The sequence below is a fragment of the Anguilla anguilla genome, chromosome 17 (assembly GCF_013347855.1).
Source record: "Anguilla anguilla isolate fAngAng1 chromosome 17, fAngAng1.pri, whole genome shotgun sequence".
NCBI lineage: Eukaryota > Metazoa > Chordata > Actinopteri > Anguilliformes > Anguillidae > Anguilla > Anguilla anguilla.
Genome location: NC_049217.1, coordinates 25,352,446 through 25,379,461, shown reverse-complemented (window position 1 = coordinate 25,379,461; position 27,016 = coordinate 25,352,446). Strand labels below are relative to the sequence as shown.

Sequence of the window (27,016 nt, the reverse complement as noted above, 5' to 3'; positions counted from 1 at the left end):
ACCTCTCCACACCACACCTCCATCACCTGTACCCAGCTCCACCTCCACACCACACCTCCATCACCTGCATCCAGCTCCACCTCTCCACACTACACCTCCATCACCTGCAGCCAGCTCCACCTCTCCACACTACACCTCCATCACCTGCAGCCAGCTCCACCTCTCCACACTACACCTTCATCACCTGTAACCAGCTCCACCTCCACACCACACCTCCATCACCTGAAGTCAGCTCCACACCTCCACATTACACCTCCATTACCAGCAGATAGCTCCACATGACACCTCAATGACCCTAAATAAATGCTAAACATTCAAAACTTTCACACAGGCACTTGCAAGCAGATACCTCTCTCCTATGTCTCTCACTTTTACTCACACACACACACACACACACCGGGACAGGTGGGCCGAGTGGCAGTTGTAAGTGCGGCTCGGGTCTGGACTCGTATCAGGTGCACAAGCACAGCCTCAGGGCCCCACAAAGAGAGAGGAAGCCCCGCCCACTGGGACTGCCAAGCAGAGCGAGAGAGACTTGGACTGTTTCAAAAACACAGGACAGGTGCAGCACACACACGGGACAGGCGCTGCTGCTGACTGGAGCCTCAGGACCCAATAACAACCATCTCAGCAGGTAAGACCCAACTGGGATCCCCTCTCTCATCACACCCACTTCACTAGCACTAGCCACCAGCACAGCTACTGCCTGATTTTATTATGAGCACCTGCCGGGCGTAATACTCCACGCAGCTGTGGACACACCATTCAGGAGCAAAAATGTAGCGGCTGAGGAGATTAATAACAAGTCAATGTAAAATATGCGCTAAAACCTCAGCTGATTCACAGCGTAGACTTTAGACCACAATTGCAGAAGGCAATCGCATTAGAAAAGAAACTAAAGCCTTAGAAGTTTCTCTGAAGCTGAATATTATGAGAGCAGCATGGCCAAGATGGTGAAATTGAGTTTTGGGACAAGACGTGGACTGTGGTTGTGTGGGCGGACAAGCTGAGGTTTCCTGGAGTGTTTTTCACTGCTGGGGGAACAGTCACAGTGTGAGACAGGCTGACATAGCTGCATCACCATCTACGCGTCTACATACAGATCTACCTTCTGGGCGTAGATGTGATGTATTTATGACCGAGATCAGCGGTGCCCAAAACTCGGCCCGCCACGAACGCCGCCTTTCGCTCCGACCGCTTTCGCAAACCTCTAAACCGTAACGAGCTACACATTTTAATTACTTAGACATTTTTTGAAAACATATTTATGTTCCGCAGCCCGTCCTACTTCAGTATTGTTGTTTTGCTTCGGTCAGACAGGCTGAAAGCAGAGAGGGTATCTGACAGAGGAGGGGTCAGAGTTTTGGAAGGTGTCACTGCTGGGGATGGAGCCCCCATCCACACGGGGGGGGGGGGGGGGGGGGGGGGTCTTGTATATGGCTTTAGATTCGGCCAATCTAATGACTGCGTCATACGTCTGTCCATTAATAAGACACTGATAATGTAGGACGGAGTGTAGCACAGTGGTTAAGGAACTGGACTTGTAACTGAAAGGTTGCAGGTTCGATTCCCGGGTAGGACACTTCCGTTGTACCCTTGAGCAAGGTACTTAACCGAAATTGCTTCAGTATATATCCAGCTGTATAAATGGATACAATGTAAAATGCTATGTAAAAGTTTTGTAAGTCGCTCTGGATAAGAGCGTCTGCTAAATGCCTGTAATGTAATGTAATGTAATGCCAGCTGGCCGTGTTAAGGCCATGTAATGCGAGAAACAGCCACAAACGCGATTTAGAATCAATGTTCCACATTCACATCCCAGCACACTCGCTCAGTCAGAGTTAGAGAGTCACTCATCCAGATCAGGGGTAGGCAACCCGGCTCCTTGGATGCCAGAGATTTCGGAGCCTCGCGCGACCATTATTACCTTCACTCAGCACAGGTGACCTTGCCCACCGATCAAAATGCAACCAAGTTCAGATGAAGCCAGAAAGGCAGCTCACTGTAGAATTCCAGCATTAGAGACACCTTCTGGACTGGGTCAAAGGCTAACGCAGTAACCCCATTTAACACACACATACAAACGCAAACACACTTACACACTTTCTCACACACACACACACACACACGCGCGCGCTCCAGTATGCGGCTGCCGTGCAGAGACTCGATAAAGAGTAGGATGTAAAAACCTGACTGCGGCGATGAGCCCGTTCAGACTGCCAGGGTGAGAAAAGCAGGTGAGGGCTTCTGAAGATTCAGCTCTCGCTGTTTATGAAATCTGTCACTCACAGCTCAGGTAGCAACACCCCCGTTTCCCTAAACCCCCCCCCCCCCCCCCCCCCCCGGTTTCTCCCATAGTGCCCGTGGGTGTGGGATCGGCGCCACACACCCGAGCCCATGGGAAGCAGGAGGTTGTAGTTTCTCACGCCTGAAGGTCTGGTTTCAGTGAGAGGGGCAAGTCGCTACAGGCTACCAATACTGCACGCGCTACGCCCTGTTCACACCACACACATCTGTCAGATATACAGTGTAATACACACATCCACCTGTCAGACATACACCACATTACACTGTCCTACACATATCCATCTGTCAGATCTACACCACATTACACTGCACTACACATACCCATCTGTCAGATCTATACCACATTACACTGCACTACACATATCCATCTGTCAGATCTACACCACATTACACTGCACTACACATATCCATCTGTCAGATCTACACCACATTACACTGCACTACACATATCCATCTGTCAGATCTACACCACATTACACTGCACTACACATACCCATCTGTCAGATCTATACCACATTACACTGTACTACACATATCCATCTGTCAGATCTACACCACATTACACTGCACTACACATACCCATCTGTCAGATCTAAACCACATTACACTGTCCTACACATATACACCATGTTATATACTACATACTGTGGTCCATAAGTATTTGGACAGTGACGCAATTTTTGTTGTTCTGGTTCTGTACTCCAGCACATTGGATTTGAACAGAAACGATGAATACGAGGTTAAAGTGCAGACTGTCAGCTTTCATTTTAGGTTACATCCACATTGGGTGATCTGTGTAGGAATTACAGCACTTTTTACACCTCAGTCTCCCCATTTTAGCAGACTAAAAGTAATTAGACAAATTAACAGAAGCTTACATGAAGTCATCATATCTACAACTTGGTTGCAAATCCTTGGCAGTCTATGACTGCCTGAAGTCTGCAACCCATAGACATCACTAGTCACTAGGCATCTTCCCTGGTGATGCTCTGCCAGGCCTGTACTGATTTAAGGTGAAAGGCCGTCCAAAGCGCTTTCATTGGATCTGAGCAGATAAAATGTTTTGGTGCACTTCAGAATTCATCAACCAATTGAGGCAAGTTGACTACTGTTGACAGTGTTGACAGAAAATGAATCGCGTCCAAAGTTTGTTTCCGCGCACCAACACTGCTATCTGAAACCTTCTGCCCCTGCACAGGCCTGGAGAAAGACGGACGTGTGGCCCCGACACAGGGTCAAAGAACCGCCAGCCACCAGCTCTCTGGGATCCGACAAGGACTTCCACGAGCCCCTTCGCTCGCCTTCACCGTCCAGCCGCAACGAGAGAGAAAAGAGAAAGAGCGCCCCCCGCTGGAAAGCAGCGAAAATGACTGCCGGCCAGGCACGCAAGCCCAAGCGCCCGCACTACGTGCCCCGCCCGCCGGGAAAGCCCTTCCGGTACCAGTGCTTCCAGTGCCCCTTCACCTGCAACGAGAAGTCCCACCTCTTCAACCACCTGAAGTACGACCTGTGCAAGGACTCCATCGCCCTGGTGACTGGGCTCCGCGGCGGGAGGGCGAGGCGGGCCAAGGCCCCCGTGCCCACGCCCGCGCCCCACCGGGCCCAGAAGCCCCCGCCGGGCAGCCCCGCCTCGCCGGGGGGAGGGCAGAAGGGGCGGGAGGAGGAGCCGGTTGGTCCTGGGGGTGTAGAACGTCCCAGAGCAGAGAGGCCAAAGTCGCAGGAAGTTGGGGCGGACGAGGAGTCGCAGGAAGTTGGGGCGGCCGAGGAGTCGCAGGAAGTTGGGGCGGATGAGGAGTCGCAGGAAGTTGGGGCGGACGAGGAGTCGCAGGAAGTTGGGGCGGCCGAGGAGTCGCAGGAAGTTGGGGCGGACGAGGAGTGGCAGGAAGTTGGGGCGGCCGGAGAGGCTCGGTCGGCCCTCACGGAGCTCCGCTCGGGTACCCGCGACGACGGGACGTCCCACACGCGTACGCCAGAAGAGAACCCCTCTCTCCCTGTCCTCTCGCCTCCGTTCTACCGCCCCACCCTCACATGGGGGCACCCCACGGAGTTCACCCCGCCCGGCTTCCAGCGCGAAGACCTCGCAACATGCGACTACCCACACCCAGGGGCGCCAGGGTACCCCACGTTTGTGCCCCCTGAACACCCTCTGCTCATCTACCGCCGCTCTGTCCTGCCCTGGGACACAGATGGGACCCGCTCCCCGGACCACCAGGGGCCCCTACACCCCACCCCTCCACCCCTCCTGCTCACAGAGCACCCGTACGGGTACTACCCCACCCTCCATCAAACCCCTCCGCACCGCTTTGAGCTCCACTGTACCCCAAAGCAGCTGCTGCACTCCTATCTGGGACCCGGGTACCCCAACAGGGAGGTGCACAGCAGACATCCCTGGCTGGTTTACCCTGTCTCAGACCAAGAGGGAGACCCGCGGTCTGTGCCCGCCTGGGCAGCCCACTGGGGGATGGGTGGACGCGAGTGGGCATGGCCTGGGAGGCAGGACTGGGGCATGGGGAGGGAGTCCAGGATGAGCCCCAGACAGGCATGCTCGGCCTTGGGCTCTCCAGACCGGCCTGGTCAGAGTGAAACTGACTCCCCGCTCTACTCTTCCCCGGGAGAAGAGGGCCTGAGATCAACGTACCAATCACGAGACAGCACTCCCCACACAAAGCCAATCAGATGGTCGGTCAGCTCTGTGAGCTCACAGCAAGAGGGCACTGTGCTGCAGGCAAGGAGGTAAGATGCACGCGGACACACGTGCATGCACACATACACACTCCTTACTTAGCCATTCGACAATAGAAAACTAGAATAGAAAAAAGCCAGTAAAGGTCATGCAAGGTTAAGTAAAAATAGTTAGATCATCTAATGTCTTTCCTGACAGAATTTTTGTAATATTCCTCTCGTAGATCAGCAAGGGGCAGTTTGGGGCACCCGATCTCTTACTCCGCAGAAGAGGAGGGCGACGAGGAGTTTCCTCTAAACCTCTCTACAAAAGACTGGACTGAGGAAGAGCACACCAAAGACTTCCACACCAGCAGGGGGCGCCATGCAAGCAAAGAGAGGACACCACAGAACACGACCCTTAACGTGCCCCTGAGGGAGAGCCTCGGCCGGACCCCAGAGTCCAGCCTCCACCCGCCAGACGGGGAGACCAGCGAGGCCCGGAGACACACAGCAGCCCTCGCTCTCTGCCTGCTGGCCGGCTCCTGCTCCGACCGCCTGAACAACGCAACTACGCCCTCTACCTGCGGGGAGGCTGCCGCTTCGGCACGGCGAAGCCACAAGGTAAAAGGGCAGAGGAGGCCAGGGTGCGAGGATGTCCACCGCTCGCTCCAACGGCACCCAAAGAGACCAAAAACAGCACAGCTGTTCCCAGCCACGTCGAGGAGACATCGCTGCTCCTGATAAGCGGTGTCAGAGCACGATGGCCAATCAGCATACACGCTGACTTCAACGCGGAGAAACACTGAACAATGCCACAGGACTCTGGAGAACTCTTCGACAATGGTTCCCATGGACACAATGGTTTCTATGGACTCTCGTTTTTGTGCGCGTGCTAACTGAGAATATTTAAGATGAGGGGCCTTTCTTAAACTGAAAACCACCACTATTAAAGAAGTATTTTCGTATCACTGGCGCCCTTTTTTCCCCCATGACATGCAGATGATCAATGTGAACGAAATGACAACAGTATGTACATGATGTTTTTTTTTACAAAACAACCCACTGTCTTATGTTGAGATACTACTGGCAAGTACAGGCAGATAGAGGTGAATGAGAAGATTTCTACCAATTAAAACGCTGATATACGAACAAAAAAAAAAGTGGCAACAAGGTTGACAAAACACAGCCAATAAACACAATGATTTTTATTGCAGGAATTATATTGCATCTTGTGGAGGCAGCTTTTCTGTTTTTCTAATTGTGTTTGAACTGACTGGAAGTAAAACTCTCATTTTTTTTCATGGCAAGGTAACAATGATGTTAGCAACAGAGTGCTCAAATATGAGGCCAAATTTAATACCACCCAGGGCTCTGAGAGAGGACAGGGCTGCTGACCCCCAAAGGTAGGGACTCAGAGGGGGCGGGGCAGGGACTCAGAGGGGCGGGGCGGGGACTCAGAGGGGGTGGGGTGGGGACTCAGAGGAGGCGGGGACTCAGAGAGGGGGTGACGGGTTCTCAGAGGGGGCGGGACAGGTACACAGAGGGGGCGGGGCGGGGACTCAGTGGGGGCGGGGCGGGGACTCAGAGGGGGCGGGGCGGGGACTCAGAGGGGGCGGGGCGGGGACTCAGAGGGGGCGGGGCGGGGCCTCAGAGGGGGCGGGGCGGGGACTCGGGGAACTCACCGTCAGGAAGCCGGGAGGGCAGCAGCAGGCCCCTCCTGCCCAGCTCTGCCAGGGCGAGGCAGCCGCCGTGCCAGGCGTTATCCGTCTCCTGGAAGCTGTGGCAGCAGAGAGAGGAGCTTCCAGTTGGTCCGACATCACAGGCTTACAGCAGACACTCTTCTGCACAAGCTTTTGCATTTTTACACGCCATTCACTTAATCAACCGGACGTGCTGTGCTACTGAAGCAATTCCGGTTAAGCACCCTGCGCAAGGGAATCGAACCAGCAACCTCTAGGTTACAATCCCATTTCCCTAACCATTATACTGCAGCGTTGCCGACTGGCCTACTGTACGATACTCAAAGGACTACTTTTATATTTTGACCTCAAAGTGCCATGATGCAAGGCACCAGGATGCACACCACATGTGTGCTTAGGCAGTTAGACTGATTAAGGTCATCATGACTGTTGATTTTATACAACAGGTAAGCATGCCAACAGACAGACAGACAGACGCGCACATGCACGCACATGCACGCACATGCAAGCACATGCACGCACATGCACGCACATGCAAGCACATGCAAGCACATGCACGCGGGCACATGCACACACATGCACGCGAGCACATGCACACACATGCGTCCGATGCTGCGGACCGGGTTGGGGCTGGTGTGTGGTTCCCATGAGCGCAGAACTCACCTGAAACAGTCCAGAACTGAGCCCACCACCTCGTCCGCCAGTTCCTTAGGGAGTCTGCCCGTCACCCTCCCGACCCTGAAACACACCCGGAACCATCAGAGCAACAATCTCATTCGCTCAGAACCATCAGAGCAACAATCTCATTCGCCCAGAAACACACCAAGAACCATCAGCGCAACAATCTCATTCGCCCAGAAACACACCAAGAACCATCAGCACAACAATCTAATTCGTCCAGAAACACACCAAGAACCATCAGCACAACAATCTAATTCGTCCAGAAACACACCAAGAACCATCAGCACAACAATCTCATTCGCCCAGAAACACACCAAGAACCATCAGCACAACAATCTCATTCGCCCAGAACCATCAGCACAACAATCTCATTTGCCCAGAAACACAAGAGCAATAAATCTCATTCACCCAGAAACACACCCATTCCTACTAGAGCAACAATCTTGTGTATACTGACCTATAGTTATCTCAACAAAGGTGAAAAATGCCCACTCCACACACTATTTGAGACTGTGTGTAAATAATAAACGTGAAAGTGCCCGTTTTATTAGCAGATATTATCTCAAGCACAAGAGAAGAGAAGAGGAGAAATCTCACCCTTTGGCCGCAGACCAGCGCACGATGGTCTCCTTGTCCTTCAGACCCACCAGCAGTTGTTCTGGGAAGGTGGGAAAGACAAGAAGTGCAGCTTCTTTTTAAAAAAAAAATTCACACACTAACAAAGGAAACAAGTAAACCTATAAAGCAAGGAAACGGAAGAAAGGGTCACATGGGAATGGTAATGGACTGCATTTATATAGCGCTTTTATCCAAAGCGCGTTATAATTGATGCCTTGCATTCACCAGAGCAATTAGGGGTTAGGCGTCTTGCTCAGGGACACTTCGACATGCCCAGGGTGGGGGATCGAACTGGCAACCCTCCGACTGCCAGACAACCGCTCTTACCTCCTGAGCTATGATGTCATATCTCTGTAAAACACCTCAACAATCATTTTATCCTTTGGTCCAATCCACTGTAAATGGTTTCATTACATGTGTCCCATGGTCCAATTAGAAAGTTGGGTTTTCAGCGAAACATCTCACTCTTACGGCTTCAGCTCGACCAGGACCGGAGCTCAAAACCCCGAAGCCTACTTAGACGGTGTGTACGAACAGAGCCTTCGAGCAGGAGGGGGAATGGTACCTATCACATTCTCGATCTCCTCTGGGATGTCGTAGTCTTCCTCCATGCCCGACGGTTCCAGGCTGGGCTGGGGGCCCTGTGGGTCTGCGGCCTTGCTGGACTGGGACAGATTGGCAGCCAGGGACCGGTTCCCTCTCTGGTACCTGGGGTAAGAGGACGTGTCAGTAAAAAAAAAAAAAGCTAATTAGCCAACGTACAGAAGAAATTACATACCGATTTGAACCCGTCACTGGGCTTTTGGAGAGCGGAACCCTTGGATTTGTTCAAACAAGTCAGTGATTGACAGCTCGTTGTGGCCATTCCCATTATGAGGGTCGTGAAAGTTCACTCGCCATTATAAACACTGTTTCGCAAGCCCCGCCCCCACCCCCCTCACCTCCATTTGGCCAGCCGGGGCTTGAGGAAGGTCAGGCCCAGCCTCTGCACCAGCTTCACCCCCAGCTTCCTCAGCATGGCCTGGTTGCTCTCCGGCAGCCGACGCTGGTCCAGGCACTGCAGCACCGTCGGGGCTGGGGAACAGGGCGTAAAGTCAAGCCAGGCTCGCACCCCCGACCTCGCTCTTTCCATCACAGCCCGCAGGTGAGAGAAGGAACGAAGGTCGACCGTTAAATCGAGAGCTCTGCCTTTTGGCTCAGCCCCTTGTTCAACACCGCAGTCCGATACAGCGCCCACACTGCTGTGGCCGACGCCCCTACGCAGCGGTCAACCTGCCGGTCCCTCTGACCCTCGCTGGAATCAATCAGACCTCGGCAGCGTCCGACACCCGCCCTGAACGCGCTGACTCGGTGCCAAGCGTGCGAACACAGCACTCGCTCCGAGTGCTCAGGGAGCGAATGGTGTGCAGTAGCACCCCGGCATACTCCCTTAGCACCTCCCGCAACATACCCTGAGGGGTTTGGGGGGGGGGGGGGGACTCACCGTACTGCAGGAAGTCCTCTCTCTTCCCGTGCTTAAACAGCTGAGCCTGGGGGGGACACACAAAAGGTCAAAGGTCAGGCGTTAAGCCAGCGCAGCGGAATGCCTGTATGTTCAGGCAGGCCGTCGGACGCCCCAGGGTCCTGATGAAGTAAAACACGTCCAGGGGAAGGGAGTGAAGGAGAGCAGCGAGTTCCTTAATTTCTTCCAAAAAGCAGGGTACGTGATGGACTGTTTACGACAGCACACTTTTGGGAGGGGCTCACCAGAGACTGCAGCATCCCGTCCAGCACAACCGTCCCCTCCATGGTCAGCTCGTTGCTCTGGGCAACCGTCGTCAGGCACCAGTCCAGGAAGTCGCCCAGCCGCTTCAGCTTGACATCCGGACGAGTCACAAACCTACAGGACAGTGCAAGCAATTACCCATGATGCCTCAGGACACTCGGTGGGCAACCAACCACAGATCTAACAGACAAGGTGAGAAATTACCCATGAGCCTGCAGGAAACTAAATTCAAGCAAACTTAGCAAGCTAACAAAGGCAGCGCTATTCAAATGGTACCGCTTCGCAGGTTTAGAGAAAGTGCATTCGGTGGATAAACCTGCGGATACACACTTAGCTACAATCAGTCACGCTACCAGAAGTGCAAGACTGCCCCCTGATGGATAAATGTATTACTGCTAACAAGTTTACTTGTTTTACTTACATGGAATTTTATTAATTGCTACTCCCTTGTCAATCAATAAAACCTTGAGGAGAAGGAGACTTTTGCACACTATTGTTTTAGATCAGCATGAGGCTTCAGACAAATGCCCTGGCCATGGAGGGGGGGTCCTATTGATGACCCCCACACCACCACACTCACATCCTGCCAGCTGCAGCCATCACTGCAATAATTCTAAGATCCTTCATTCAGTTTTTGTTGGAATGCACAATATCATTAGGGCAGCAAAGGTCGTCAGTCAATAAAGGGCTTATGGCACATAGGATTGACTGGGGTAAGGACACAACACTGGCCCGCAATTCAGGCGCCTCTGACACGGCAAAATTCTATGAAAATGTCACGTCCAAAAAGGAGCCCAATCACAGGCAACTGAACCTCTTATTTATTGCTCATTTTAAAACAATCATTTCTACAAGACAAACTCACCGATAGTGCTGAACAGAAGAATGCTACACAAAAGAAGCTCCACTGATTCATGCTGCCAACTTAATAAATGCAGGCAATCAATAACAAAGCTGAAATACTGCAGCAAAAACACAATTTGTTACATTTTTCTTTCACGTCTGTGCTGATCTACGTCTTCCGTGAACGCAGAAAACTGGTGTGGTTACAATTTGCATTTGTGCAATGTGAAACAGAGAAACATCAACATCATCCACTGCGGCGAGTCAAATGTAGGTGACTGATGTTAAACAACACTGTACTCACTTTGAAACCAGCATAGAAGCGGCATCCCGGGATTTGTCACTGACGGTCAGGTACGACTGCGAATCACAGAACCATCACTCAACCACAGTCACAATGTAAACCACACCCCAAGAGGAGGAGCCTGTACAAATTCCACCAAGTGTTGGTCGGGACTGAGAAGAACCAGGACCATAAAGACTTGATCCAGCCAGAATGATTCTCGATTCTGATTCTTGAGGGCTAATTAATGTCTAGGCTCTGCAAGAGTGTAGAACGTGTAGACCTACTACCTACATGTTAAGGGCCCAGCCTACATAAATAATGAATTAAAGTTATGTAATTACAATAAAAATGTGGATACAATAAAGAGGAACTTTCAATGCTGAAAAGCTTTACCTGTCAGTGTATTTGAATAACGTATTTGTTTTTTCACTCTTATATACATACTGAGAAGGGAGGAGGGCTTGGTTCAGTACTTTCATTTGCTCCTTTATACAATTCCCAAAAAAGCGTGGGGCCTTCCTCTGTGGTTACCTTGGCGACAGCCAGGATGCGGTCCATGATGGGTTCTCTGCCCAGGCCGGGTTCAGAGGTCAGGTGGCCGTCCAGCCGGGACAGGTCAAAGGGTATGAGGCACGTCATGGAGAGCCAGAGGAGCAGCATGTAGCGCGTCTCCCACGTCTGAGAGAGAAACCAGAGAAACCACGCTCCAGTACACAACCTCCAGGCCTGGCTTTTATACACCACTTCCACACGTGACAAGAAATCAAGACCGAGAAACTACACTGCTGTACACTAATGCTAGGTCTTCTGACACATCAGTGCAAAATCTTCTGTCTGACACAGCAACAGAGAAACTGTACTACAGTATACGAGCATCCGGTCATGCAAACTTTCCTTACAGCAGTGGACAGCGAGTGCAAAGTAATGTTAAAAAGCAAAACATAAAAGTTATTGCACCAAAGAAAGCAGATGACTTCAGTTTAGATTTTTCAGGCCATTAATATGGAAGGAACTAGAGGAAATTAACACTAGGAATGAAGCTTCAGGTAAGGAGATGCAGAAGCAAAGCTATTTTGGTTGTGACTGTGACATCACAATGGAGCGGTGGATTTGAGAAAGGCCAGGTGTTGGAAGATTGGCGGCAGTGCTGGGACTCTGGGAAGGCTGGGACCCTGAGAGGGCTGGCCCACACGCACCTCATGATCTTTGGGATCCTGGCGGGTCAGCAGGTCCAGTACGGGCTGGAGGTCTGAAACCTCGTGAGGAAAGAGCTGCATGAACACCTTGTGTCCCCGCACCTGTCAACAGACAAAAACCTCAATGTAACACACGTAGGCCACGCTGACACACGAGCACACACACCCACCCATTCTCGCACATGCACACATTCTCTTACACGGTCCCAAACCACGTAGGCACATGCACGCATACACAAACACACACAAACAGATACAGTACAATCGCTTCGTATAATGAAACGCCCATCTTCAAGCAGCTATACCTATAACATTATCCTAAACGTAAATTGAAACATTCACAAACCAACGTCATGCACTTTCCTGTACACACACACACAAACAAACACACACACACACACTCAAATGCAGTGAAATGAGACGGGTGAGAACACAGGCTTTGCTGGGGGCCCTGGCAGAGGGCAGGCTAGCCTCACCTTGGAGATGATGTAGAGGAACTTAAAGCCCAAATGGACAAGCAGAGGAGGAGACTGCTCACTGCGGATCTGCTCCAACAGCAGGTTCAACATCCACTCTGAGGGGGTAAATCAGCACTTATTACTGATCATAATGCATCATAACACAACACGTACACAGACATCACTACTGAACGCAAGATAATGCAAACACTGATTATCACTGACCACATTACACCACTATAGAGAATATGCACATATGCATCCACACTATACAGAAAGTATGGGTATTATTTTCTCATAATGCAACACATTCATACGCGCTAATACAGATTATATAACTTTATAACACACGCACAATTGTTACTTATAGGGACTAATATACCGTCACCTGGCCCTTTGGATGAGTGGAAACTAATATGTTAAGAGCGGATTTGTGGGGATGCATCTTACCAAGATGTGGGTCCAGAAGATGAGGCTGTTCCTGATATCGGTCCATTATAACTGTAACGGCAGGACAGGTTGAGCATTATTCTGTGCACAAACGGTCACAAGCGCAAGCAGAAAACAGCCAGCACAGACCTGGATAATTTAGGGAGGGCCTCGCTTACACCCGAAGTAACCATTTCGCGATTCTCACCCAGGAACCGCTGTGTCACGGACTCCCTGTTTTTGATGTCATCGTGCATCTCAGCGAGCCCGGCGATCAGCGCCCGGGTCTCGGTGCTCTCGACGAAACCTCCCAGCAGGTTACCCTCCGCAATTACGTCCGACTCGCACTCTCCGTCTTCCCCCTCACGACCACTCTCCATGTCGGCTTGGGCCATGATACGGGTAGCTTTAGAGGAATACTGTTATATATATATGCTGACAACTCGCAGTTCCTCAAGTATTTTAGTAGTAGGTACCAAGTGCGTAGTCCGGGAACAGCTACAATCCAAGCGCACGCTTTTATGGGAGTGTCTGGGGCGATGCCGTTTGTCCGTTTTTAAAACTAGCAACCTAGCAGGATAGCTAAAAGCAAAAGCACGACACGGAAAATACAACAAACAAGAGACAGCCCTGAACAGTACCAGCCTGACTTGCGAAAAGTATAACCTAGTTCAATAAACTGGAGTTATTTCCCAAATGTACAATCGCAGTAATTTGTGTCGCAGGTTCAACTACCGCTCGCGTTGTTGTGGAGCTCCCGCGGTAACAGTGGTCTGAGCGTACGGAGGACATAATGGTACAAACCGCTCGCACTACTAAATAAACGCTTTTTTCGTGTTTATTGTGACGATGTGGCGCTAATGGTTTATTGGCCCATGACTTCTTTATTTAATCGTCGTACATTAAATATGTTAATGTTACATTCATTTATGTTAATCTTATCAACTTTTACTTGGATACTTTTTATACGCAGTGAAATGTACTGACAGAGATTAAAATAATGGAATTATAACAATGTCGTAGTAACCTAACAGGCGAACTAAAAACAGTATATAACGTGTACAGTATATTGTTGTAAGTATATGTTCTGGCACATTGCTTTTTTAAATGTATTTTTTTTCCTAAAATAATAAATACACTTGTCACATAAACATTCAACATACCTGCACAAAATGAGCCACAATTTACATTCAGTATTTTTATTAACGCACAGCATTACTGTTTTAAATTACAATACAATTTATAAACCCAAGAACATGTCTACCAGAACCTGTTTACAATCATTCTTCAGTCATCTGGGACAATGTATGCAGGGGTAGGGGTATTAAAAAGGCATAAAATGAGAAGATAAGATTGGTAACCAACCCGGTTCCTGTAGATCTACCATCCTGTAGGTTGTCACTCCAACCCAAGAAAGCAGACCTCATTCAACAGCTAGAGGTCTTTGTTGAGCTGCTAAATAGTAGAGTCAGCTGTGGAAAATTAGGGTTGAAATGAAAACCAACCGGATGGTAGATCTCCAGGAACAGGGTTGGTTACCACTGCAATCAACACTTAAAATTGTTTTTAATTTTTTTCCATAACAGACATAAAGCCACAAGTGAATGACAGCAATGATTCCATCATCAATAACCCATGATAGATTTTTTTCAAGAGAACCAAAGAAATACAGTTAAAACTATTCTATTTAAAGAAGTAAACCCACCTCCCCAAGTACTGCAAGGGAAGTCTAATGCTCTGCAAATACTTCACTTATAATTCATACAATCACCTAATGGTGTTAAAGGGATTAACAACCCTATGGCTGTTGCCTGAAACAATTACCAGTTGTTTAAACTGTTTAAATGATTATTTTAGATCCCATAGGGGATCCTGGAAGCCTTTAAAATGACAAGATGTGTCTCATCTCCTTGCAATGCTCATGTAGGCCCTGTCAGTTGTGTATATTTCTAATTGTGTATAGTAGGGGGAAAAAATGCAGCTGTGGAAAAATAAGCAAAACCGAATTAAACACCCGCCCTGGGCAGCTAGCTCCTGGTCCGCCAGGCAGAGACAAAGGCTACTCCAGCAGGGTCTTCATGGTGCGCAGTGAGGGTCCCCTGTATTCGCTGCTGCCGAAGTGGTTCCAGTGGTTCAGGTAGTTGAAGAGCCGGTAGAGCAGATGTCTCGCCTCGAACCCGGGCGCTTTTGGAAGCCTCTCGTGGTAGGCCGCGTAGAAGGAGTCGCTGAACCCGCCGAACATGGCGGGCATGGCCAGCTCAAACTCAGAGTGGCCGTAGAAAGAGCAAGGGTCAAAGACGACGGGGCCGCCCGAGCACTGGGCCACGTTGCCCGACCACAGGTCCCCGTGAAGCAGGGCGGGGTACACCTGCGCCCCCTCAAACATCTCTGGGATTTTGAGCTTGGGACAGAGGGGAGGGGCAAGTAGCCTCAGACACAAACATTCTCCAGTGGCAAACAGACTAAGCGTTGGGTTTTCAGTGAGTTACCTGCAGCTGGCTCCATAGCTCCTGTACCTCCCTGTCTCCACAGGACTGCTCCAACAGCCCCAGCTGGTGCTGCAGCCTCTGTTGGGTGAAGAAGGCCACCCAGTTACTCTGCCAGTCATTCACCTGGGTGAACGCAACACAGGAAATGCGCAGGTGAGACAGTGCACAAAACCACACGGTCTGAGCAAACCCAGTCTGTGCCAGGGACAGCACCCTAGGACAGCTGCTCACCTGTGGCAGGTAACCGCAGCAGGTGGTAGTGTGGAAGCCATACTTCTCAATGACGGGCACATCAGACTGGCCTGATCCTTTCCCTGCAATAAGACAACCAAGAGAGATGGAAAAACCTGAAATCAAACTTCAATTGAAAAATAAAAATAAATAGCATTCAATTTCCAAGCTGCCGTTAACAGTATTCATATAAAAAACTGGATTAAGCCCAGCAGTAATTCTGGTCAGGCACTAGGGGGGCACTCTTTCCCCTGAACAAAAAGCAGGAACCGATGCAAGAACCGCTGCAATTAACATGCAGTGACTGATGTTAATTACCAACAGTTTGCTCTTCCTTGTCCCTCCGGTCTCTCTGCCTCTGATTGTGGAGGTGCAGATCGGCCAACTGGTCCCCCAGTTGCGCAGAATATCTGCAACAACCAGCCAGCCAAATATAAATTCCCCACAGGGCTGAGTTTGGGATATTTCACTCAGTCCAACAATCAGATCCCTCAGGACAATGTCTGGAACACTCTCTAATGTCTGGCCTGGGTTTCTGAAGGGGGATTTTGCAAAAGTAGATACACATATGTGTATATGGCCCCTGTGGTCATTCTCTATACTGGAATTTTCACGTGGCAACCCCTCCTATCTCATAATGGTGATATGGCATTGCCTCATGGCCCTATCCTTTGAGCAAAATGACAGACACACACACCCACACACACAAGCAGCGTACTTGCATAGGCTCTTCATATCAAGATGCTCCATGATGAACACAGCGCCACCGGTCTCAAGATCAATCACTTTCGTTGGTTTCGGCACTTTCACTGTCTCTGTCTTCAAGATGTCATCCAAACTGGCCGCTTCCCCATCAAACATTAGCCTGGCCTACCAGTGAGGTGGGAACAGATGCACAGATATCAGTACTGAGAGTCCACTACCCATGAATACATGTCTACAGCGCAAGGGCCGTTTTGAACAATAGATCATCTTATCTGTCTAACAACAATTGGATAGTATACATGTGTGCAGCACGGTGGTCACAAAGGTATTTTTCATTCACGAGTAGAACTGAGAGCTAGAGCCAGAATGTTTTTGTACTCTATGCTGCATTAGAGCATGCTTTACAAACATTTAACGTTAAATGCTTTGGAATACTTAGAGGCATGCCATTGAGGGCACTCATGGCATCTGATGTCCATGTAACCCATGCCAAACACTACCGACCATGCTACGTTTTATTTAGCAATGTTGTCACAAAAAAGTAAACATAACATATAATTGCCAAAGGCACGGAAGGGGGTAGAAAATACACAGAAAAGCATGTTAAATCTGACATTGACCCCAAACGACGTGAGTTAATAGGCCTACAACCTGTTATTTTACAATACTGGGGCATTGGTAGGGTAGGCACGTGAGCGCCACACTTTTACTTTCGTCTGAACTGTTGTGACGGCGGCTGTCTCCGGTAGAGTCAGTGCGGCTTGCAGCCCTATGGATCTCCATGTGACAGACACAAACGGTGACCCACGTCTTCAAAAACATAGATGTTTCGCCAGCACAACTCCGAAGTGTTCAGAGTCATTACGTGAAGTCTGCAAGAGCGCAGAGCTTGGAGGGTATAAAATGCACCACTGAGACTGAATTTTCAGATCTCACTCGTTGTCGTGGATATGACCACTAATAAAATAAAATAAAATAAAGTAAAAAGAAAAAAAAGCAATGTCTATAATATGCATTTAGGTTATATGAGTTCTGCATTAGGCTACTTGCATTGTTTTGTCGCCATGCCTTTATTATTATTATTATTATTATTATTATTATCACTTTAGCATTGGTTCCTTCTCGTCTATTATATTTTTCCACTGGCGAAGTCCGGTAAAATCTCATACCAACCGAAGCGGATACTCTGGAAGTCTGCATGAAAGTCCGCCCCCTAGCGGGCTTGGTGAATTGTACAACTAGGAAGCCCTAGCAGGACATTGCGGGTACGCGCCCGTTAAATCCGCCAGTCTGCAAGTGCGGACATTAATTTTGGATTCAGCCTTAGAACCCAGTAAACGTGTGTCGCGTGTATGTTAGGCTACTACTTGTCAGTGGAAAATGGATTGATTAAAGAAAAGAAAAGAAAAAAAACAGGACCGTGAACACCTGTGATAGAGGAAAACAAACCACTCCATTTTGTGACAAAACGCAATTTTCTTATGTGGCGTAGGCTGTTTGCTAAATTATATGCACTGTCAGCTGAATAGCTGACAGTGCATAAAATTAAACAAATATGCCACGTTTTATCCGTGTAACTTACACATGTTCCATGCAATCAAAAGCAAAAAAGCTATAACAAGATTGCGCAGCTAGCACCAGGCAACATTTCGAGCGCAATTAACCTGGCTCTTGTGGTTTATTTTCACAAAAACCCGTCCGCTGTCAATGTCGTAACTCTGTCCCTCGCTGATGTAGCCCACTCCTACATGGCCGGAGGCTTTCAGCATCGAAGTTCTCAGCTCTTTTTTAAGTAAGACTTCCATGTTTGCTATATTGGCGATATTTCAGAGTTGCAACAAAAACAATGCCTGTGTGAGATGGGCCAGAGTAATTTTAAACTGCGTAAATACTGCCGTTGCAAGCTTTAAAACGGGGAGTCGATGACAGCGCGCCTCACAGTTGGAGATTAGGAGGAGTGCGAAGTTTGTAATTGACCCGGAAAATCCGGAGTGAATTCCGCCTCAAAGTCCCTATGAAGACTAGCGAGGGATTTATGAATCTGTAATAAGGATTGTTTGTTCCAGTTGCAATGCAGTTCTGTGATCTAGAGGTTGAAACCTGAAGTTCAGTCTCCATCTAAGCTCACTGCAATTGGCTCGTAATGTTTTGGAAAGTCTTCTCCTGCTGTGAAGCTCCCGCGGTAACATCTTGGTCTGAGTTTATGGAAGACATTTGTGCAAAATGTTTGTACGTCAACTATGTGTTAATAATGGAAGGATGTGATTCAAGTTTCTTTATTAATAGGCCTACATAATGGTGACTCCATCTAATCGTTCATTAAAATGTTTGTGCAACGTTCGCTTATGTAAATCTAATCAGTTTTATTTTTAGAACACTTTTCACATGCAGCTCTCGGTGCTTACAGAGATTAAAATAACACGATTTAGAAGAATGTACTCAAGTATGGTAGAGTCGGTATAAATAGGTTTTTGGATTTTGGTAATTTACTCCTAAAACATTTGGCCTAACACTATGCAATTTTACTCCAAACAGCTTTTGGCATGTCAGTTGTCATTACCCGTTTCAATTACGTTCATAACTTAATCCAGTCGGATACAATTTTTAAAAAGTACAAGCAGTGCGATGTTTCAGTCCATTCGCGACCTATTCGGTATAATTGTAACAGTGGGCGGAATAACTGTACCAGTAAATTAAAACGTCCTATAACGCGCGTATTGAGTTTTTCTGCACATACTAACATTAATCAAGGAAACACATTTACAATGGTTGCGTGGGACCAGCCAGATCCTCTGATTATGAAGCACGGGCATAATGAAAAAACTGTGCGCCAACATTGACGCATATCATCTTCGTAATTTACCATGAAATGAGTTGTGGTAACGTCATCGACACGGAAAGCTGCATTTGTTTGTTTCTTAATACCCAGGTAAGCTTTTTCAAAGCAAGTAGCCTACCATGCAAACCCACATCTTTTCCCTAGCCTTCCCTTGATGTTTGTCTTCCCCCTCTCACACCCCCTCCTACCACCACTGCAGCACTAGTCCCACTGCATTTTCTGCATTTTTAATAATAATAATAATAATAATAATAATAATAATAATAATAATAATAATAATCTGTTGTGTGGTTATTATAAATGCCTGTGACCAGCTGGCCATTCTGACTCACATTGGTATCATTTTAAAAACAAAATAATAAATTCACATGCAGGATAAACATAAAATAACCCAGCACAAAATGAGCAACAGTATACATTTCATATTTTATTCACTTGCAGCACTAATGTCTGTAATTACAATACAATTTGTAAACCCAGGAACCTGTCTACCAGAGCCTGATGTCAATTCTTCTCCAGTGATCTGGGGTGGGGGAGGGCACGTGCTCACAGCACAAATGAGAGGATGTCAACCTCATTAGAATGTATGGCATGAGAACAGACAGCACCCTCAAAAAAGTTCAATATTTTTACACCATATACTTAAAGCTTTAAGTGGATGACAGTAAAGACTACATAGTCACAATAACCTGTGATACATTTTTCAAGAAATAAAATGCAAAACTATTATTATTTTTAAAAGCAAAATCGCCCCCATCCCAAATACTTCAAGGTAAATCTAATGCACTGCAAATAGTTAAACTATAAAATAAACTAAAAATTAAATTATTAATTTAATTAACAGTGTTAAGTGGAATAATAAATGGCTCTCGCCTGAAGCAATTATCAGTTGTTTAAACTGACAGTTGTCATTTAAATTATTATTTCAGTTCCGTTCTCTTTAGAACACTTTGAAATGGCAGGACGCCATCACAACTCAATGAAATGCTTGCCCAGGGGCTGTCAGTTGTGTATTTCTAGTTGTATGTAACGGAAAAAAAACAATGGCGCTGTGCAAAATCAGCATTGCCAATCTGAACACCCGCCCTGGGCTTCAGGCAGAGACATAGGCAGCTACCTCCTGGTCCATCAGGCAGTTAGCCGATTGGCTACTTAAGGAGGTCCCTCATGATGCGCAGTGAGGACCCCCTGTAGCTGCTGCCGAAGTGGTTCCAGTGGTTCAGGTAGTGGAAGAGCTGGTAGAGCTGCTTCCTCGTCTCAAACCCGGGCGCTCTGGGAAGCTTCTTGTGGTAGGCGGAGTAGAAGGCGCTGCCGAACCCACCAAACATCCCGGCGATGCCCAGCTCGTACTCTCCGTGGCCGTAGAAGGAGGCGGGGTCAAAGATGACGGGGCCGTCCGAGGACTCGGCCACGTTGCCCGACCACAGGTCCCCGTGAAGCAGGGCGGGGTACACCTGCGCCCCCTCAAACATCTTGGGGATCTTGAGCTTGGGACAGAGGGGAGGGGCATATGGCCTCAGACACAGACATACTCCAATGCCAATCAATCTATCTGAGCCAGGGCTGCCAAACCCTGCTCCTGAAGATCTACCATCCTGTAAGTTTTCATTTCAACCTGTTTGATATCTAGTTTTTAGATTATCACTTTCGAGAAACAGACAATATATCTGCTCTGTACATATTTTGAATGGGATATGCTTTGTTAGGGTTGGGGTGAAAACCTACACGATGGTAGGTCTCCAGGAACAGGGTTGGGCAGCTCTGACCTAAGCAGACAGGCTTCAGGTTTTCAATGAGTTACCTGCAGCTGGCTCCATAGCTCCTGGGCCTCCCTGTCTCCACAGGACTGCTCCAACAGCCCCAGCTGGTGCTGCAGCCTCTGTTGGGTGAAGAAGGCCACCCAGTCACTCTGCCAGTCATTCACCTGGGTGAACGCAACACAGGAAATGCGCAGGTGAGACAGTGCACAAAACCACACGGTCTGAGCAAACCCAGTCTGTGCCAGGGACAGCACCCTAGGACAGCTGCTCACCTGTGGCAGGTAACCGCAGCAGGTGGTAGTGTGGAAGCCATACTTCTCAATGACGGGCACATCAGACTGGCCCGATCCTTTCCCTGCAGTAAGACAAATGGGGAAAAAAACTGAAACTAAATTTCACATGAAAAATAAGATACAACATTCAATTTCTAAAATCCTGTTTATTTATAAAAAATAAACTTAAGCCCAGCAGTAATTCTACACAGGCACTAGGGGGCACTCTTTCCCTTGAACAAAAAGCAAGAACCGATGCAGTGGCTGATGTTAATTACCAACAGTTTGCTCTTCCTTGTCCCGCCGCTCTCTCTGCCTCTGATTGTGGAGGTGCAGATCGGCCAACTGGTCCCCCAGCTGTGCAGAATATCTGCAACAACCAGCCAGCCAAATATAAATTCCCCACAAGTTTGGGATATTTCACTCTGTCCAACAATCACTCTCATGAGGAAAATGTTTGGAACGCTTTCTAATCTCTGCCCTGAGTTTCTGAAGGGGGATTTGGTAAAAGTTGATGTACAGATGCGTATAGGGCTCTTGTAGTCATTCTGTATTCTAGAATTGTCAAGTGGCAACCCCTACTATCTCATAATGGTGATGTGGAACTGCCGCATGACCCTGTCCATTAGGTGAAATGACAAACACACCACACGCCCACACACACACACACACACACACACACAAAGCAGCATACTTATGCAGACTCCTCATGTCCACATGCTCCATGACGAACACCGCGCCACCGGTCTTGAGGTCAATCACCTTCATTGGCTTCGGCACTTTCACTGTCTCTGTCTTAACAATGGCATCCAAGCTGGCCGCTTCTCCATCAAACATGAGTCTGGCCTTCCAAAAAGGAGGGGAAAAATTCACGGATCTCAGTACGGAGACCACTATCCACAAATACATGTATATAGCACTTCAACAGCATTAAAGCACAGTCAAATTGTGATGAGGGAACAGACCACTAAGCCCATCTTGGCACACAATTTTATTTATACACAATGAACAAAGATTTTCAGCCACCCTTGGAGAAAAAGATGAAAATGGATGTTTTAAGAAATTCTGGGCTATTATTAACATTTTAACACACAGTGTTTTTTTGTTCTCCTCAAGATTGGCCGAAATTCTTATGTCCAGTTATTCACCTTGTGTAGAAGAAAATTCACAATCTTTAAAACATTATAATCATGGTGTTGATTGTGTGCTGCCGAAATAAGTGGAGCCAAATAGCCTCTGCTCTAGTTTGTGCAAGCCCTTACGGAAAAAGAGGGAACTCAGAGTTATTCAAAGTTAGCACAATTAAAGTCTAAAACACCTAGAAAACAATATCTGTAAGCTAAAAAAAAACCCAATATGGGTTGCAAGAGTCCTTGTGTGAACAAAACTGTTGTTGTGTAAATGCAATGACTCATTTTTCAGACACCAATTGGTAACTAATAAGAAACCTTCACAAGAGCAAGGTCCAAGATTTGTTGACTATATATTGTGTGTTCTCTCATTCATGCTTTGGAATTACTTTTACTCCTCCATGTGAGTCTGTTAGACTTTTTCCTTGATTAATTAACCATTAAATAATTTTTAAATACAATTATCCTTCTCTTCCTTCATGTTAAAGTAAGATTTCCACTACACTTTGTTGAAACGAGAGCTAGGACCAGAATAGTTTTTGTCCTTTATTCTGCATTAGAGTACACTTTGAAAACGTTCAATGTTAAATGTTTTGGAATATTATGAGCTATAACGTTGAAGGTGCTCGCGGCATAACATGTATTTAATCACGTCCATGCAACCCATGCCAAACACTACCAATCATGCAAGTTTTATTTTGCAATGTTGTCACAATAAAATAAACCTAACAAATCATTGCCAAAGGCACGGAAGGGGGGTAAATAATAATCAGAATAGCATGTTAAATCTGACACTGAACCGATGCGTTAGTACAACTAGCCTCTATACAGTATGGGGCACGTGAACACCACATTTTTACTTTTATGCACTGTTGTGACGACTGTCTCCCGCAGAGTCAGGAACTGCGGCCTGCAGCCCTGTGGATCTCCATGTGGCAGACCCAGACGGGGGATCCACGTCTTCAAAAACACAGATGTTTTGCCAGCATTAAAGCATGGGCGTTTCTAGAACAAAGTCGACGCCTGTCGCGTTTACGCTGTCAGTGGTAACTGGGTTGTTTTTTTTAAGCAGATAAGAGAAGACCTGTGCTGAGCCAGAGAGGAAAACCAACCACGACATCTTGCGACAAAAATCTAGCACTAGCTGACACCACATACATTCTGCAAACATTTTGCAAACACTTTTTCCACGTAACTATACCTATTATATCCCATAAAAAGACATCAGCGAGTAAGACTGCGCAGCTAGCACAGGGGAAAACTTCTAACACAAATAACCTGGCTCTTGTGGTTTATTTTCACAAAAACCCGTCCGCTGTCAGTGTCGTAGCTCTGTCCTTCGCTGATGCAGCCCCCTCCTGAATGGCCGGAGGCTTTCAGCATCGAAGTCCCCAGCTCTTTTTTAAGCAAGGCTTCCATGTTTGCTATGCTGGGTATATTTCACAGCTGCTAACAATAACTAATTCTGTGTGAGATGGACAAGAAGGTTACTTTAAACGGCCCAAATGCTGCTGCTGCAAGCTTTAAAATGGGAGGTATCAGAATAAGTGCTCACATTTTTGTTCCGGGTCAGTTACCTTTTACCAGCCCCACCCATAGAAAATGACCAATCATAGACGAAAACCCTATGACTGACTGTTACGTTGTCATGGTTGCAGAGGAAGCTTGAAGCTTGTTAGCCAATGAACTGTATACAGTCCAGTGGTTAGATATAGCTAATGTTAGCCATAATCTAAATTTTTAGTAAATCTAGCAAATATTCGCTAATTTAGCGGGAATTCAACTAAAACCGTGGCGTCGTTTAACAAAACAGTGCTGACAGCTAATACAATATTTAGCCTTTAAGAATTTCACATGCTACAGCTAAGTTTGCAGGATTTTCTTTATATACATTAGATAGCCTAGCATAGCTGGATTGTTAAGTAAGTAGCTATGATGAGCCAATTTGACTTGCACAACACTGTAGGCAAATAGATGCAGTGTGTCTATTCACTCATCTAACGGCTGAGATAATGCTCTGGAGAATTAGTGATAGCTGCAGTACGTCACATTTTCAATCAGAACCTGACGAATAAAGAAGTTTGTAACTAATTTTCGGTGAAATGTGTCTGTTGCTTGGAGCCACTGGTGTTGGAAAAACTCTGCTTTTGAAACGGCTACAGAATATCCTTTGTTAACATGTGCCAGCTAGAAATAACTGCAGTTTGGCTGTCGCTACTTGTTGCCACAATACTATCTTACGTTTCCTTGCTGACATTAACTTAGCCATTTACAACCTGCCAGCGAGCTGCGTTTGCTGTTGAATATTATGTTACAACATTCATACATACAAATGATTTTCGTGGAATGCTACTTCTGATTCATAATTAGTTACAAAAAATGATAAAAGATATACGTTAACTAACTATTCTAGCCTCTCCGTGCCTTTATGTCATAATGTGACGATTGCCGGGATCGGTGATTTTCCTCCTTAACGGGCTGAATTCACAGCTCAGCTTGCGTGATGCACCCACGGATTTCGGCGAACCTCCGGCAACACTGCCCACTGTGAGTGCCTGTATTTTGAGTCATTGTGATTAGAAGCCCATCCTGGGATGAGTGCCAGCCAAATTGGGTTAATGTCAGGAGTGGCAGAAATGGATAGGTGCATACCGCACTGTGGTTTTAAGTGGCTTTATCATTTCGTCAGCCATATTACCCTGTTTAATAATTTGCAGTTGGCATTGTCTGGAATGAATTTGCGACTTGAAAGGAAAATGCGTAGTTGTAGCTCTTCCCATACGTCATTTCCAGTCTCTCAGAATGGATCTCGCGCACTGGTTAAATTGCTGTGACAAACAGTTGGGGATGGCTTTCATTCCATGACAATCCCACCAAAGCCCAGACAGACGACAAAGGGCAGTATCCCACTACACTGTTACCTTTACTCTTACCCCCCCCCCCCCTTCAGGTGGGCACCAATCTGACAGACCTGACCCTGAGGAAGAGGAAGGTGACGGTGAGGGAGCTTGGGGGTTGTATGGGGCCCATCTGGCCCAGCTACTACACTGACTGCTCCTGTGTCATTGTGAGTGTTGCTTCTGGGGAGGGGGTCAGTCAAAGCAATCAAATCTGTCCTGACCCGAATTAAAATGATTATCTCATCTATGAGTTCCTCTCCTCTCTGTTTGCTGTACTTATTTCTCTTCTGCCAGTTCACTGTTTAGTCATCTGTCCTCAGCTTTCCTAAACTTGCCACTCTTCCCCAGTTCATGGTGGATTCTGCAAACATCCACCAGGTGGCGTCGTCCTGCATCCAGCTGCTGTCTGTCCTGTCCGCAGAGCCGCTCCGCTCTGCCTCCGTCCTTGTGCTCTTCAACAAAACGTGAGGTGCACCGCCACCCTCAACACCAGACATCCCCACCCTTCTCTGGCCACGTCCCTGTCCCCCAAAACTCTTATGTACTGCATAATCTCACAAGTACCCTCCCACTTTGCAACCCACATAAGGAAACGCAGGGCACATGCTTGGAGAGTGGAGTATTTCAGCATGCTAATGTTGGTTCTAGGGGAGGGGATTAAATAGTAATTGTTGGCTCTATGGATGGAGCTGTTTCGTAATGCTGGCTTTTGTGTTGGCAATAGTACTTTGATGGGTTCCATGGATAAATAAAATGTGGTTTTGCCATTTAAATAACTGTATAACAGTGTTAACTCAACAATCTTTTCCTTTTTCTGTCCACCAGGGACTTACCCTGCTCCATGGGACTCATGGAAATGAAGTCACTCTTCAGAATGGATGACATCATCGCTTCAGCCTCCCAGCCAATCACTGTACTTGAGCTGAGTGCACGCTCTGGGCAGGGCCTTCTGGACGTGCTGCACTGGCTGGATTCCACCCTTAAAGAATGACATCACCGCTCTTCATTCAAGAAGTGCCATCACCCAGTAGTGACATCACTGTTCTTCCTGTCAGGATATGGCATCATCCTTCCAGCATAGAGTGACACCGCCCCTTCCTTCTGCCAGAAAGAGTTGTTTTTTCATGTTCTGTACAGAAAGGCAAGTCACAGCAAGGCCATGCAACACCAAAACCCCTTGCTGCACCCAGATTATTGACAAGCTGACATGGTACTGACCTTCAAAAACCCGAATGACTTCCTATGAGTCTATGGGATAGGAAACATGAATTCTCCTCCTGGCTTTGTTCTGTGATCCTGTGCTACGCTTCACTTCCAGACCCTGAGCAAGACTACCATAGACATGTATATATATAACAAAACTGGAAAACACACCCTCAGCCAACCTATGCTGTGAAGCAGCTGGAAGTGAGCCTGTACTGTGCATACTTCTACTGTGTCTGCAAAACAGTAGAGCTGCCCAATGAGCAATATCAGGCTTTTGAAGGCTAAACAAAATGTCCCTGATAGTATTTTGAAGCTTGATTTACCATTTTTTTATGGACACAAATCGTGGATTAAAATATGAGGTTTTTATTTGGCTGTCGAATTTGTTTGGTTCACCATAGGGTTCCAACGGGCAGCAAAGTCTTGCCCTCAGCATGCACGTGCAGTATGTAACCAAGTGTGATCAATAAGATGGTCTGCTGGGGCAAACATGGACAACATGCATGGAAACTTTTGAAGCTAAACTTGATGGACCAC

General features: G+C 47.5%; 4 protein-coding genes across 10 annotated transcripts in view; 1 reads left to right on the top strand and 3 right to left on the bottom strand.

Moving 5' to 3' along the window:
• The window catches only part of tbcd (tubulin folding cofactor D), a 30,870-nt gene extending 17,131 nt beyond the window's left edge, over positions 1-13,739 (bottom strand). Inside the window, exons 1-13 of the mRNA XM_035398416.1 lie at positions 13,156-13,739; positions 12,969-13,019; positions 12,537-12,634; positions 12,061-12,162; positions 11,396-11,542; positions 10,883-10,938; positions 9,717-9,849; positions 9,454-9,499; positions 8,912-9,044; positions 8,536-8,678; positions 7,950-8,010; positions 7,335-7,409; positions 6,654-6,748 (exon numbers count right to left, since the gene is read on the bottom strand). Of these exons, the coding sequence (XP_035254307.1) occupies positions 6,654-6,748; positions 7,335-7,409; positions 7,950-8,010; positions 8,536-8,678; positions 8,912-9,044; positions 9,454-9,499; positions 9,717-9,849; positions 10,883-10,938; positions 11,396-11,542; positions 12,061-12,162; positions 12,537-12,634; positions 12,969-13,019; positions 13,156-13,342 (1,327 nt within the window). The 5' untranslated portion in view covers positions 13,343-13,739. The remainder of the gene's footprint in view (positions 1-6,653; positions 6,749-7,334; positions 7,410-7,949; positions 8,011-8,535; positions 8,679-8,911; positions 9,045-9,453; positions 9,500-9,716; positions 9,850-10,882; positions 10,939-11,395; positions 11,543-12,060; positions 12,163-12,536; positions 12,635-12,968; positions 13,020-13,155) is intronic.
• Positions 13,740-14,130: 391 nt separating this feature from the next.
• On the bottom strand, positions 14,131-18,343 carry LOC118216859 (ketosamine-3-kinase-like). Of its 3 annotated transcripts, none has more exons than XM_035398441.1 (6): positions 18,037-18,343; positions 16,386-16,537; positions 15,986-16,077; positions 15,668-15,750; positions 15,437-15,559; positions 14,131-15,348 (listed from the first exon to the last, which is right to left on the bottom strand). In XM_035398441.1, exons 1-6 carry the CDS (start codon positions 18,175-18,177, stop codon positions 15,007-15,009), a joined length of 933 nt encoding a protein of 310 aa, XP_035254332.1. In that variant the 5' UTR covers positions 18,178-18,343; the 3' UTR covers positions 14,131-15,006. The 3 variants fall into 3 exon arrangements, with proteins under 3 accessions (XP_035254332.1, XP_035254333.1, XP_035254331.1); XM_035398442.1 differs by having other exon boundaries at positions 15,437-15,514; XM_035398440.1 differs by having other exon boundaries at positions 15,437-15,750.
• Positions 18,344-19,618: 1,275 nt separating this feature from the next.
• LOC118216860 (ketosamine-3-kinase-like) lies at positions 19,619-23,936 on the bottom strand. 4 transcript variants are annotated; one of them, XM_035398445.1, is made up of 6 exons: positions 23,652-23,935; positions 21,938-22,089; positions 21,522-21,613; positions 21,244-21,326; positions 21,013-21,090; positions 19,619-20,698 (listed from the first exon to the last, which is right to left on the bottom strand). In XM_035398445.1, the coding sequence occupies exons 1-6, from the start codon at positions 23,790-23,792 to the stop codon at positions 20,360-20,362; spliced, it is 885 nt and encodes a 294-aa protein (XP_035254336.1). In that variant the 5' UTR covers positions 23,793-23,935; the 3' UTR covers positions 19,619-20,359. The 4 variants fall into 4 exon arrangements, with proteins under 4 accessions (XP_035254336.1, XP_035254335.1, XP_035254337.1 ...); XM_035398444.1 differs by having other exon boundaries at positions 21,013-21,135; positions 23,652-23,934; XM_035398446.1 differs by lacking the exon at positions 23,652-23,935 and adding an exon at positions 23,234-23,613 and having other exon boundaries at positions 21,013-21,135.
• Positions 23,937-24,047: 111 nt separating this feature from the next.
• arl16 (ADP-ribosylation factor-like 16) lies at positions 24,048-26,848 on the top strand. Of its 2 annotated transcripts, none has more exons than XM_035398456.1 (5): positions 24,048-24,536; positions 24,862-24,920; positions 25,324-25,371; positions 25,622-25,737; positions 26,099-26,848. In XM_035398456.1, the coding sequence occupies exons 1-5, from the start codon at positions 24,476-24,478 to the stop codon at positions 26,262-26,264; spliced, it is 450 nt and encodes a 149-aa protein (XP_035254347.1). In that variant the 5' UTR covers positions 24,048-24,475; the 3' UTR covers positions 26,265-26,848. The 2 variants fall into 2 exon arrangements, with proteins under 2 accessions (XP_035254347.1, XP_035254346.1); XM_035398455.1 differs by having other exon boundaries at positions 24,049-24,536; positions 25,324-25,440.
• The last annotated feature ends 168 nt before the right edge of the window (positions 26,849-27,016 follow it).

What these genes read in the sequence shown, in the direction of transcription:
- LOC118216859 (XM_035398440.1), bottom strand. Translation starts at nt 18,177, where the DNA reads ATGGAAGTCTTACTTAAAAAAGAGCTGAGAACTTCGATGCTGAAAGCC. An exon ending in CAAGGAAGAGCAAACTGTTG is followed by an intron (nt 15,751 to 15,985) that starts GTAATTAACATC and finishes GTCTTATTGCAG; the next exon opens with GGAAAGGATCAGGCCAGTCT. An exon ending in AGCTATGGAGCCAGCTGCAG is followed by an intron (nt 15,349 to 15,436) that starts GTAACTCACTGA and finishes CTCTGTCCCAAG; the next exon opens with CTCAAAATCCCAGAGATGTT.
- LOC118216860 (XM_035398443.1), bottom strand. Translation starts at nt 23,792, where the DNA reads ATGGAAGCCTTGCTTAAAAAAGAGCTGGGGACTTCGATGCTGAAAGCC. An exon ending in GACATGAGGAGTCTGCATAA is followed by an intron (nt 21,614 to 21,937) that starts GTATGCTGCTTT and finishes TGGTTGTTGCAG; the next exon opens with ATATTCTGCACAGCTGGGGG. An exon ending in CAAGGAAGAGCAAACTGTTG is followed by an intron (nt 21,327 to 21,521) that starts GTAATTAACATC and finishes GTCTTACTGCAG; the next exon opens with GGAAAGGATCGGGCCAGTCT.
- arl16 (XM_035398455.1), top strand. Translation starts at nt 24,476, where the DNA reads ATGTGTCTGTTGCTTGGAGCCACTGGTGTTGGAAAAACTCTGCTTTTG. An exon ending in CTCCGGCAACACTGCCCACT is followed by an intron (nt 24,921 to 25,323) that starts GTGAGTGCCTGT and finishes CCCCCCCTTCAG; the next exon opens with GTGGGCACCAATCTGACAGA. An exon ending in CTTGTGCTCTTCAACAAAAC is followed by an intron (nt 25,738 to 26,098) that starts GTGAGGTGCACC and finishes TCTGTCCACCAG; the next exon opens with GGACTTACCCTGCTCCATGG.